General features: G+C 48.7%; 1 protein-coding gene across 1 annotated transcript in view; it reads left to right on the top strand.

Annotated features, from left to right (window-relative positions):
• Positions 1-8,527: 8,527 nt before the first annotated feature.
• The window catches only part of Rhce (Rh blood group CcEe antigens), a 28,810-nt gene continuing 23,742 nt past the window's right edge, over positions 8,528-13,595 (top strand). Inside the window, exon 1 of the mRNA XM_041652655.1 lies at positions 8,528-8,683. Within this exon, the coding sequence (XP_041508589.1) occupies positions 8,542-8,683 (142 nt within the window). The 5' untranslated portion in view covers positions 8,528-8,541. The remainder of the gene's footprint in view (positions 8,684-13,595) is intronic.

Below are 13,595 nucleotides of genomic sequence, written 5' to 3'. Positions count from 1 at the left end.
AGGTGTACGCCACCATACCCGGCGTATTTAGTCTGTTTCTAACCCAGCTACAACCTGATCTCCTCTCTTTCTATTGTCCTCACACCTCGAGCATCTCTGACATATCCGGGGTGAAGCTTGTCTATCCACACATACAGGAAGCTCCTTGGGGCTCAGATCTATACCCTGTGGAGACACAGTTTTGAAAAAATGGCAAGGATTCCTGCTGTTTAAGACCAAGGTTGAAATTCCAGCTTGGCCACTTACTAGCTTGGGCAAGTTACTGAATCCCTCAGAGCCCGTGATGACACTCCAGTCTACATTAAGGAGGAAGGATAATGAGCCCTCAGAGCCTGGCATCATGCTGTTGGGGAAGCAAGTAACTGCTCTTTTCTTTCTCTTTTTTCCTTTAGGGGCAGGCTGCCTTGCTTTATTTGTTTGTTTTGTTTGGGGCCTGGGGGTTGTAAGACAAAGTCTCACTGCTGTAGCCCAGACTGTCCCTGAACTTGGCACCCCTCCTAGAAGCCTCCAAAGGGCCAGTATTATAAGCACGAGCAACTACACCCAGCCCTGCTCTCTGCTTTCTTTTCCTTCCCCTTTGGAGACAAGGCCTCACTATATAACCCAGGCTGGCCTCTGAACCCCTCCGAACCGGTAAGCTCCTGTCTCAGCCTTGTAAGTGCTGGCACTATAGGTGTGTACTACCATGCCTAGCCCCAGTAACTGTCTGTATACCTGTTTTACATCTCTCACCTCTAGTCCAGCTGTTGACAAAATGACACTGGATGGCCGGGATGAGAAACTCCAAGCTTGCCGGGCAGTGGTGGCGCACGCCTTTAATCCCAGCACTCGGGAGGCAGAGGCAGGCGGATCTCTGTGAGTTCGAGACCAGCCTGGTCTACAAGAGCTAGTTCCAGGACAGGCTCCAAAGCCACAGAGAAACCCTGTCTTGAAAAACCAAAAGAAAAAAAAAAAAAAAAAAAAAAGAAACTCCAAGCTTGCCCATCAGTGAGAAAAGAAACAATGTCTGGAGTAGCCAAGCCTTCAGCTGCAGACTGGCTCACAAAGGAAATCCGGGCACCTGGAGGCTTGAATACACCTGTGAGAACAGACACCTGCTTGGGTCGTGCCTCTAGACAATATGGTCACTTCAAACCCAAACATCCTTCCTCCCTATAACTGAAAAGTCCTGAGTTTGGGGGCCCAGAAACTGCACTCCTCTCTGCTCGGCTTGTCTATGCTAGGATCTCACTGTGGTACACTGCAGATTGGACAGGTGAGCAATTCAGGGGATCTACAACAGGGCACTGGGGACACGTGCCAGTTGTCTGTAGCTCCCAGTCTGGTCTGTCCCCACGTTCCCAGCAAGGGCTTCTGTAAGGTGTCAGAACTGGGCAGGGAAAGGGGTCCTGTTGCTAGGAGAAGTAGGAGAGCATGGCAGGAGTTACTGTGGAGTTCTCAAATCAAGCGAAAGGAGAGAAAGGTGGGCGAGACACTCGGGTTGATGTCTGAGAGGCAGCAATCAGATAGTCTGGAGGTGTGGACCACCAGCCTGGCCTGCGTGAGGTTTTTTGGTTTTTCAAGACAGGGTTTCTCTGTAGCTTTGGAGCCTGTCCTGGAACTAGCTCTTGTAGACCAGGCTGGCCTCGAACCCACAGAAATCAGCCCGTCTCTGCCTCCTGAGTGCTGGGATTAAAGGTGTGGACCACCATTGCCCGGCCTGAGTGAGGATTCTAAAGAGATGTTTCCAGCCATCAGACGACTGGAATAGTAGACCCCAAGAAACTGGAATCCCTTGCTGGGCAATAGTGGCAGCACATGCCTTTAAACTCCGGAGACAGAGGCAGGTGGATCTTTGTGAGTTCAAAGCCACCCTGGTCTAGAGAACTAGTTCCAGGACAGCCAGGACTACACAGAGAAAAATCTGTCTTAAAAAAAAAAAAAAGCAAACAAAAAGAAAGAAACTAGAATCCCTCAGGAATATCAGGCTGAGAGGGAAAAAAAAAAAGCGTGAGGCCTGGGGCAGCCAGAGCAGAAACATTTTTTTCTTTTTATATATATATATAATTTATTTTTAGTACATTGGTGTTTTTTGCTGATATGTATGTCTGTATGAGGGTGTCAGGTCCTCTGGAACTGGAGTTATAGACAGTTGTGAACGCTCATGTGGGTCCTGGGAACTAACCCAGGTCCTCTGGAAGAGCAGCCAATGTTCTTAACTCCTGAGCCATCTCTCCAGCCCCAGAGCAGAAACTTAAAGGAAGTTTTACAACTTCTCAGACCACTTAGCCTGAGAGCTGGAGGCTTGAGGCAGAAGACAGTCCTGGGTCAGTGACAGGTGGGGCCACACCTTGACCCAGACCACTTCTGTCTTGCATACCTCTGGCTCTCTATGGATCTTGCTTTCTTGTTGGGACTGAATTTGAACTTGTAGAGGGGACCACCGAATAGCTTTGTCCCTTTCCTCAGTGTGGCCAGGATAAATAAAGCTTTTTTTTTCTGATTTTCTCTATTAATATGTCTGCCTAATTGGCTTTTTGAGGACAGGTAGCCCAACTAGCTTGTTGAGGTTACAAGGACTCAGGCTCTGAACTCCAGTGACACTCCTGATTCAGAGAATGAGTCAGTGTCCTTGAGTTACCTCTCTCTCTCTCTCTCTCTCTCTCTCTCTCTCTCTCTCTCTCTGCTAGAATCCACCCTAGAGGCTGGTCAGGTTAACTCCATTTTTTTTTTTTTGCATTTATTTGTTTGTTTGTTTAGTTTTGTTTTCCAAGACAGGGTTTCTCTGTTGTAGCCCTAGCTGCCCTGGTACTAGCTCTACAGACCAGGCTGACTTTGTATCCATAGATACCTGCCTGCCTCTGCTGGGATTAAAGGCAGGAGCCACCCACAGGCCTTGTTAGCTCCATTTTACAGAAGAAAGAATGAGGCTCCTGACCATCTCAGCTCATAGAGCAGTTAGCTCAGTCCCTGCCTACAGGGCACAGGCTTTACCCCTGAGCCTGCCATGGCTGCTGGCAGTGAGAGTTGGTGCTGCATGTCTGGAATGAAAAGATAAGAATGGTGTTTTATTATTACAAATTATGTATTGGGGAGGGAGCGGTACATACTCGTGTAGAAGTCAGAGGACAACTTGGGAGTGGTTCTCTCCTACCATATGAGTTACAGTGACCGAACTCAGGTTGTCGGGCTTGGTGGCAAGGGCCTTTACCCACAGAGCCCTCCTACCAACCCAAGAGGGTTTTCTTGTCATGAGCCCAGGGATTGGCCAGAAGAGGACTGCCTCTTCTGAGTCTTTCCCTTAGGCCCCTCAGAGCAGCAGGCACTGAATCCTTTGGGCTCCAGCCAAGTGTCCACCTTTTCCCCCAAGCCCTGAGATAGCCCCTGGAGAGCCAGAGGACACAGAAGTAAGCTGACCTCTGGCAGCCTCTTTCCAGAACACACCCACCCCTGCTCCCTTGCTTCACCACACATCGGGAAGCAGAGGGGATTGGCAGTGGCCCTCTCACGGGTAATTAACAAAAGGGAGATGAGTTGCTCTCAATCAGAAGGTAGAGCGGGTAGAGCGCTTGCCTGGCACGTCCCAAGCCCTAGTTCCATCACTACCACCTCACAAACCAGGCGTTCTGGTGTGTGCCTATCATCGCAGCTGTCTGTCGGTAATGGAAGTAGGAGAGGAAGTTCAAGGGCATCCTTAGCTACCAGCCTGGGCTACCAGACACTGCTGCCTCGGTGGTTAATCTTAAAGGTCAACTTGATGGGATTTAGAATCAGCATTTGTGGGTAAGGAAGTTTCTAGATTGGGTTAACTGAGATGAAAAGACCTACCCTGAATGTGGGTGGCACCATCCCATGGGTGGGGTCCTGGGCAGAATAATAGGAGAAAGTGAGCCAACTAGTGTTCATCTCTGCCTCTTGACAGTGGATGCAGTATGATCAGCTGCCTCAAACTCCTGATGCCATGGCATCCCAGCCGCAGTGGGCCCTCCCTCTTCCTCCTTCCTTCCTCCTCTCTTCCTCTCTCCCTCCTTCTCCTTTCTTTCTCTCTCCCTCCCCTTCTTCCCTCCTCCTTCCCTCCGTCTCTCTCTCCTTCCTTCCTTTGGCTACTTTTGTTAGGTATTTTTGTTGCTGCCAGAGCAACCAGAAAAGTAACTAATACACATGTCTAAAACTTAAAACAGGTGCACCAAGCAGTGGTGGTGCCCGCCTTTAATCCCAGAAATCAGGAGGCAAAGGCAGGCGGATCTCTGTGAGTTTAAGGTCAGCCTGGTCTACAGAGTGAGTTCCGGGAGAGCCAAGGCTGTTACACAGAGAAACCCTGTTTCCAAAAACCAAACCAAAACAACAAAATCAAACAAAGAAGAAGAAGAAGAAAAAGAAGAGGTTCAAGGCCAGGTGGGAAGTTAGGCCTCTCCTGTGCTTAGGGCTCATGATGATGATGATTATGATGATGATGATGATGTGATGGAGGAAGGTCATTGGCTAATAAAGGAACTGCCTTGGCCCATTTTATTGGTTGAAAGATAGGTGGGAGGAGTAGGCAGAACAGGACGCTGGGAGGAAGAGGAAGTGAGGTCAGTCTCAACAGCTCTCCTCTCTGGAGCAGACGCCTGAGAGAGACGCCATGCCCTGCTCCCGGGATGAAGCTCCGACCCAGGATGGACATAGGCTAGAATCTTCCTGGTAAGCGCACCTTGGGGTGCTACACACAGATGATTAGAAATGGGCTAAATTAATATGTGAGAATTAGCCTAGAAGAGAATGGGCCAAGCAGTGATTAAAAGAATACAGTGTTCGTGTTGTTATTTCGGGCATAAGCTAGCTGTGCGGGCGGCTGGGGTGTTGGGGACGCAGCCCCGCCGCCCATATTACTACAATGATGATGATGATGATGTGGGGATTTGTATTTGGGCTTCAGCTGAGCTCAGAGCAGAACTGGAATGATCCTGTTTCACTAATAGGAAGAGGCCTCCCCACCTCCAGCACATCTCCTCCTGCAGCTTCCATTCTGTCAGCCTCACTGGTAGCACTGGACCAGCTGCCTTGAGCCTTGTGCCCAGAGTCCCAGAAGCCCAGATGCTGGGATGGCTGAGTTAAATGCCTACTTGTATCCCCAGAGAGCCTATGAAGGAAGTCAGCTCTCCGAGGTGTTCAAAACCAGATAGTGTGGCAAGGATGGTGGCTCAGGCCTGGAATCCCAGCACTTGGGAGGTGGAGGCAGGAAGAACAGTCCAAGATCATCCTTGATGACAGAGAATTTGAGATCAGTCGGGGAAAGGAACTGAGACTGGCAACAGCCCAGATGTCCCACAGGGCATGATGGCTGAATGGACATCCGACCGGGAAGTCTGTGCAATATGGAGTGTGTTTATACACAGCACTTAGGCTTGTTTGTATCTTTTTTCAATTTTTAAAATCACACATATTGCCGGGCGGTGGTGGCGCACGCCTTTAATCCCAGCACTCGGGAGGCAGAGGCAGGCGGATCTCTGTGAGTTCGAGACCAGCCTGGTCTACAAGAGCTAGTTCCAGGACAGGCTCCAAAACCACAGAGAAACCCTGTCTCGAAAAACAAAAAAAAAATAAAAAATAAAAATAAAAAAAAATAAAATCACACATATTTATTTAAAATTGGGTATGTGTGAACTACACACCCTCCTTCTATAAGTGACACCGGGCACGCTTGAGTGCATTCAGATTCCTAAGAATCCTGGCAGCGGGCAGAGCGGGCCTCCTTATTTGGCTACTAAAGAAATGGAGACAGTGGCTTGGTAACTTGAGAGGCAGAAATGCAAAGTTCAGGGCACATGTCTGCTGTCAGGTGCCTGGAATTGCCCAGCCCTGCTATTTATTAGCTGTGCGACTTTGGCAGTGACGTTGCCTCTCTGAGCAGCAAGCAGTTCCTCATCAGTAAAGCAGAGGCGATGACGTCTGTACTCAGGCGCTCACAGAAAGACTGGGTGCAAATGTGTAAAATGCTCCATCCGCAGCAGCTCTGCAGAAGCGGCAGCTTTAGTCATCTAACACACGTTGTAGAGCCTCTACTGGGGACTGAAGACACAGCATGACTGTCCAAGTCCCTGCTCTTGCTGGGCATGGTGGCACATGCTTTAATCCCAGAAGCAGAGGCAGGAGGATATCTGTGGATTCAAGACTAGCCTTGTTTACATAGCCAGTTCCAGGACAGCCTTAGCTATATGTGAAGCGAAATAAACCGTTCCTTCATTAGGTTGCTTTTAGGGGCGGGGGGGGGGGGGGGGGAAGGGATTAGGTACTTAGTCACAACCACGAAAGACAAGTAGCCAAGATAAAAAGCCTCACAAGTCCTGTGGGGTTCCACTGTGAATTAGGGGTGCTGAGGCAGGTGGACTTCCTTAGAGGCACTGGTACTCAAGTGTAGCCAGAGTCCTGTGCTACTCTGCAAGGAGGTGACCAGGGGTAGGGACAACTCTGGACTAGGACTAGCTAGAAGAAGATCCTTCCGGATTTTCCGTAGAGCCAACTTCAAGCCTCCTTTCTCTTTCTCCACCTAGCATTAGAATGCTTAGAAAAATTGCTGGGCCCTGGTGGCATACACCTTTAATCCCAGCATGTGGGAGGCAGAGAAAGGGCAGCGTGGTCTACAGAGCAAGTTCCAGGATAACCAGGGCTACACAGAGAAACACTGTTTTGAAAAAAAAACAAAACAAAAAATGCTTAGGAAAGCAAGCATTGCAACGCAGGCAGGTTAACTGTGATTTAGCAGTTGGAGCTTCGTGGCTCCCATCTGCTTCCCCCAGCATGCCTAAGCATCCTGCTTTGCTCTCCTCTGCTCATTTAGTGTGTGCCTCATAAGAAGCTCCTAGCTGCCCACTCTGACTTACAGGTAAGGTTTATTCATCTGTTCATTTGTGTGTGGTATATGTATAAAGTATGTGCAGGTACACATACCCGTGCACACATGTGTGCAGGTCAGAGGAGGATGTCAACTGTCTGGCTCTGTCTCCAGCTCTGTCACTCTTTGCATTGTTCCCTGGAGACAGGGTCACTCAATGAACCTGGGGCTGACTAAGCTCACAGCCAGCAAACCCAGGGATTCTCCTGGCTCCATTCCCTTTCACACTGCTAACACCATGCCTGGCTTTCTGTGTGGATGGGGAGGATTTGAACACTGGTTTCCATGTCTGCAGAGCAAGTGCCCTTACCCACAGAGCCATCTCCCCAACCCACAAAGGGATAAATTTTAAAGATAAGTTTTTCAAATCTAAAGTCACTTCTGAACCTCAGTTTCCCATTTTTGAAAAGTCAGAGCATTGATCCATTCCCTTCTGTGATAGCATTGTCAACTTGACAAAACCTAGAATTGTTTGAGCTCGAATCCTGCCTTGGGGGGGATTGTCTTGATTCTGTAACCTGACTCAAGAAGACACATCTTAACTGTGGGTGGGCTGGGCCGTGAAGGGAAGAAGGTGAGCTGAACACTAGCCAGCATTCATTGTTCTCTCGTAACTGCAGACATGATGTGACCAGCTGCTTCAAGCTCCCATTGCCTTGGCTTCCTCATCATGGACCGCACCTTGAACTTAAAGCCAAAATTCCCTCTGTCCTCTAAGGTGCTTTTGGCAGAGGACTTTACCATAGCAATAGTAAGCCAAGACGTCTTCTCTTTTGTCAAAACAGATGCCGGGACCCAAACCCTGGGCCTGCTTCTTGCTCCACCACAGAACACTGGCATCAGCTCCAGGCAGGCCCCGCCTTTCTTACAGGGTAGACCAAAGGAACAAACACAAAGAGCGGGTGAATGTCAAGCAAATTGGTGGCTCATGCCTTTAATCCCAGCACTTGGAGGCAGAGGCAGGCAGGCGAATCTCTGTGAGTTCAAGGCCAGCCTGGTCTACAGAGTTAGTTCTAGGACAGCCAAGGCTAAGTACACAAATACACCTTGTCTCAAAACAAAACAAACAAAAAAGGATGCTCTCCTTCAAATTACCAGGCATGGTGGAGCTTGCCTGTAATCCTAGCACTCAGGAGGCATAAGCAGGAGGATTGCTGCAAGTCTGAGGTCAGTCTAATCTACAATAGTGCGTTCCTAGCCAGGGCTCTAGAGTGATATTCTGTCTCAGGAAAGATCGATAACGTAAGATAAATAAGAGGCTGGAGAGATGGCTCCGTGGTTACAAGCACTGACTTCTCTTCCAGAGGTTCTCTTCTCAGAGCTCTTAGAGTTCAACCTCTTCGAGAGCTTCAATGAACCTGGGTTCAGTTCTCAGCTCACAACTGCCTGTAACTCCAGTTGCAGGTGATCCAACACCATCACAGACCTACATACAGGCAAAACATCAATGCACGCAAAATGAAAATAAAGAGGTAATTAAAACAAGATAAACAAGCAAATAAATAAAGCTGAGCACAGTAGGAGGTCCCAGCAGGAATCCAGCCAGGACTGTCTGAAGTTCCTTAGGCCAGCCCAGCCACTTTTTGCATCCTGAGATAAGACCTTTGGCGGGTGTTTCCCCTATCACTCCTTCAAGTGGGTGTGGGGACCTAGTGCTGTCAGAACCTAGTCATAGCAGCAGGCACAAGATGGGTTCTAAGTACCCAAGATCCCTCCGATTCTGCCTGCCCCTGTGGGCCTTCGTACTGCAGGTGGCTTTTATTATTCTCTTCTTTTTCATCTCCTATGACACCCCCCAAGTGGATCAGAAGTTAATGGAGACCTATCAAGGTGAGGGGCCTGGGGAAGTGGCCAAATGGGCCAGGGGTAGGGCAGGTCTGTGCTCTCCCACGGCACAGGTACTCTTTTTCACACCTCTCCCAAAGGGGGCTCCAGCTGCACAGAGGTCAGCCAGTGTGGGCTGGGCTTTGTCTCTTTCATGAGCCCCAACTGGATTTGTGAGCACAGAGCAGGGGAGCTCTTTGTCCGTTGTCCTGAATTCTCTATGCAGATGGTCTTTATAATGTTTTACTTTTCTGGGGAGATGGCCCTGTGGGTAAGGGCACTTTTGTCTCTTTTGTGGCAATGACTATCATATTGTATTGTGTTGTATTGTAGCGTGTCTCCCTTACTCATTTCTTTAAAAAGTGTATTTGTATTATTTTTAATTAGGTATATGTGTCTGTGTGGGGGAATGTGTAGATGAATACAGATGCTCATGGGAGCCAGAGACACTGAATGCCTTGGGAACTGGAGTTACAGTAGTTGTGAGCCAGCCAATGTGGGGTGCTGGGAACTAAACACTGATCCTCTACAAGAAACAGCCCCGGGGGGCTGGAGAGATGGCTCAGTGGTTAAGAGCATTGCCTGCTCTTCCAAAGGTCCAGAGTTCCCGAGTTCAATTCCCAGCAACCACATGGTGGCTCACAACCATCTGTAATGAGGTCTGGTGCCCTCTTCTGGCCTGCAGGCATACACACAGATAAAATACTGTATGCATAATAAATAAATTAAAAGAAAAAAAAGAAACAGCCCCGGCATTGCCCGTCCAGCGCCCCCCTTGCTGGCTCTTTTCTTGTCTCCATTTCCCCTTTTCCGGCCTCTTCTCCAGGGCTGGAAAGCCTGCTTTGGGTGGGAATCCCGAGCCAGGAAGAATGGCTGGAGGAGGAGGATGGTTACTTTATGCGTTGGTGTGAAGAGAGCAACCAGGAATGTCATGCCCCACCTTGTCCAGCAAGGATGACGCGCGACACACCGGAGCTCTTCTCACTGCAGTTTATTCCAGGACTTTATTCACTTTCTCTCTCTCCTTTCTTTCCTTTCTCTCTTCCCGGGCAAACCTCTCCTAGCCCTTAAAAAGGCATGGGCTACCAACCCCGGATTGCCAGGTGGGCACTGCCCATAGGCCAACACATATGCAAGCAGCTGATGATCATTTCTTGATAATAGCATAAGTCAGGCCTTAGCCATCTCAGGAGTTGATTATACATCTCCATCAGATGTGATTCCACGCAGCTCGCTACACAGGAACAAGGCACATTCCACAGAGGTGTGTGCTTTGCCTCTGTATGAAACATCCTGGCGTGTCTGAAACCTCTCCCAGGCTGCTCATGGTAAACAGATGGACCTCATGAAGGGTGTCTCAGACACAGAGCTGCAGCCCAATTCTGGCAGAGGGAGGGGGACTTGGCTTGGAGCTCCATGATGTGAAACTGACCCACTAGCTGAAGCAGAGGAGTGCTTCCAAAGGCTCCTGGTACAGGTCTAATTCCTTCTCATTCATTTCTTTTAAATCCAATCCAATGTTAGCCAGGCAATGCAGGCTCACGCTTTTAATCTCAGCACTAGGGAGGCAGAGGCAGGTGGATCTCTGTGAGTTCAAGGCCAGCCTTGTCTACAGAGTGAGTTCAGGATAGTCAGGGCTCTGTTACACAGAGAAACCCTGTCTCAAACAAAAACAAAAAAATCTAACTCAATGTTTTTTTTAACTCTGTTCATTCCTGTTTCTCCACTAAGTCGTGTGTCACAGAATCGTAGGGTCTGGACACATGGAGCACGCAGCTGGTTTTCATTGAGCACTTACTGTCTACCAGGCAAACAGCTTCCCATTGGCCCTCAATGGAACAACAACCCAAGGAGGCAGGCTGTTATGTCCTCCATTTCTCACTGAGGAGATAGGTACTTGGATGCTAAGTCATTGGCCCAGGGTCACCTAGCAGGCATTGGCACAGCAAGTTGACAGTCAGGCATGCTGGCTTTAGTTGCGTGTGCTTGACCATTGTGTCTTATGGCCCCTGTCACGGCAGGACTGAGCCACTTGTCCCCTAATCAGTAGGCATGGGAGCCACGAAGGCAGACTGATGCCTGCCTGCAAGCTGACCTCTGACTTCTATATGACCCAGATTAAAAAATAAAGGAATGAGGGGCTGGCGAGATGGCTCAGCAGTTAAGAGCATTGCCTGCTCTTCCAAAGGTCCTGAGTTCAATTCCCAGCAACCACATGGTGGCTGACAACCATCTGTAATGAGATCTGGTGCCCTCTTCTGGCCTGCAGGCATATATGCAGACAGAATATTGTATACTTAATAAATATTAAAAAAACAAAACAAAAATAAATAAATAAAGGAATGAACAAATGTAATTCTTAAAAGTTCCATAATGAAACAGAAATTAAAAATAAATAAATAAATAGGACTGGGGAAGATGACAAAGTGGTTAAAAGCCAGAGGCCCCAAGTTCAATTCCTGTCGTATACATTTGTAACTCCAGTTCTAGGGCGTCCAGTGCCCTTTTTTGGCTTCCTTCTTAACCCACACACAGCACACACAACATACGCGCACACACAGCACCACACAGCGCACACCCACACACAGAACACGCACACACATCCACACACAGCACGCACACACACACACACACACACACTAAATCTTCAAATGAGTAAATAAAAAGGATTGAAAGCAGCACTTGGGAGGCAGAGGCAGGCAGCCTCTGTGAGTTTGAGGCCAGCCTGGTCTATAGAGTGAGTTCCAGGACAGCCAGGGCTACCCAGAGATACCCTGTCTTGAAACACAAAGAAAAAATAACATCTATAGATAGATAAATACTATCAGCTTTTATTACTAACCAACTTCAATTTCTTATGTTTTAGATAAGAAAAAAATAAACTTGGAAGTGCTAATGTTTTCTTCTATGAAGCTCTAGGGACTGTCTTGGGTACCTTCCAAGGCTCCGTGCTCTGATGGCCATGTCTGGATGAGCGGTAATGGAGCCAAATAGGCAAGAGATGAGACAGTAGAAGCAAGAAGTTCAATTGAAGACCCATTTAGGTGAAAATCACCTTCACTTGGTTGGGGGGGGGGCGGGGCAGGAATACTACAGACATGCGAATTCTACTGCTTTTCTGTTATTCTGAGGAAACACCACCACGATGAAGGCAGCTTCTAAAAGGGAGCCTTTCATTGGCTCCATTACGGTTCCATTCCAGAGGGTTGGAGTCTGTATTGGTGGAATGAAGTTATGGCGGGAGGAACAGCTGAGAGCTCACCTCTCAAAGCGGGAGTCTGAGAGTGTCGTCGGGGAGGGCAGGAGGTATTTGAAGCCTCAACCTGACCCTTCTCCAACAAGGCCACAGCTCTTACTTATTCTCAAACAACAGAGTCACCAAGGAAGGAATGATTATTCAAAAACACAAGCATGTGGAGGCTATTCTCGTTCAAAACGCCACACTGTGCCAGTTCTCAAGAAACACAGACGCCAAGCCAGGCAGAGGCAGGTGGCCAGCCTGATCTACAAGAACTAGTTTCAGGACGGACAGGCTCCAAAGCTACAGAGAAACCCTGTCTTGGAAAAACAAAAAATAAAAAGCAAAAACAAAAAGAAGAGAGAGAGAGAGAGAGAGAGAGAGAGAGAGAGAGAGAGAGAAAAAGGGAAAGGAAACACATACAATCAGGTGATGGCGCACACCTTTAATCCCAGCACTCGGGAGGCAGAGGCAGGCGGATCTCTGTGAGTTCGAGGCCAGCCTGGTCTACAAGAGCTAGTACCAGGACAGGAACCAAAAAGCTACGGAGAAACCCTGTCTTGAAAATTAAAAAAAAAAAAAAAAAGATGGCTCCACCTGCCCCCATTTCCCCACAGAGGCAATTAGTGTCAGTTGGAAGCAGCAAGCCAACCCAGACTTCACATGCCTATAAAGGAGTTCCAGCAGCAAGTGAGAACAGAGCGGAGGTGTCTGTAAAATGTCTACTGATACCCCATTGTCAGAGTGAATTACAAGGTCAACTCATGTGGGAGCAGCCTTCGTCCAGAGGCTCCACTGGGGGCCATTGCCACAGACAGCCCATCCTAGGGCTGCCAAACTGGAGAACTATCTCTTGGGCCTTTTGCTTTACAAGTCACTCATCGGCCCCTTGTGTAGCACGATTAATAAAAACCCAGGGACAGAAATTGGGGTTCAGCCTGAAGGTCAGAAAAGCAAAACAGCCAGCCCCTGGCTCTTACCTCCACCACACCAGGAATCCTCAGAATGAGACTGTGTGTGAGAGCTGTCTCCTCCTGTTTTATATTCCTCTAGTGCTGGGATTAAAAGTATGCACCGCTACTGCCTGGTTTCTGTGGCAAATTAGTGAGGCTACGGGGATTAAAGGTGTGTGTCACCACTGCCTGGTCTGAACTTCAGACAAGCTTTTATTAAAATACAAATGAACAATCACTACTCCCCTGCTTTCCTCGGGGGCAGGGAAAGGGGCTTATGGGAAAATAAGAGGGCTTTCCTAGGGCCAAGTGCACCACAGCTTCTCAGGGAAGCTCCATTTCCCCTTCTGAGCCTGCTGGGGCAATGGTGGGATGGGAGGGAGCAGAGACTGGGGAAGGAGAAGGCACAGAGTACTAAGGTCCCCAAGGCTGTGGAGGTCCTCCCCTGAGTCTTGTTCCCTACCAGGAGGGACAAGAGTGAGTGCATGGGTAGGACCGGAAGGGGAAAGAAGAGGTCTGGGTGGACAGATTCAAGGGCTGACCTGCAGTTATCCAAATACATAGGCACAAAGACTAATAATACATATCAGGTACGACAAGCATGGGTACTCCGGTCACATCACCAAACCTTGTAGGAGCCAGTAGGTGCCCCTACTCATTTTACAGATTAGGAAACTGAGACACACAGAACCAGGCCTTAGCCATGACATGCAAACTCAGAGGTCAC

The sequence above is a fragment of the Microtus oregoni genome, unplaced genomic scaffold, assembly GCF_018167655.1.
Source record: "Microtus oregoni isolate MIOR12 unplaced genomic scaffold, Mior012 000005F_ref0000423, whole genome shotgun sequence".
Taxonomy (NCBI): domain Eukaryota; kingdom Metazoa; phylum Chordata; class Mammalia; order Rodentia; family Cricetidae; genus Microtus; species Microtus oregoni.
Note: the sequence above shows the minus strand (reverse complement) of the source record. Positions and strands in the feature narration are given on the sequence as shown.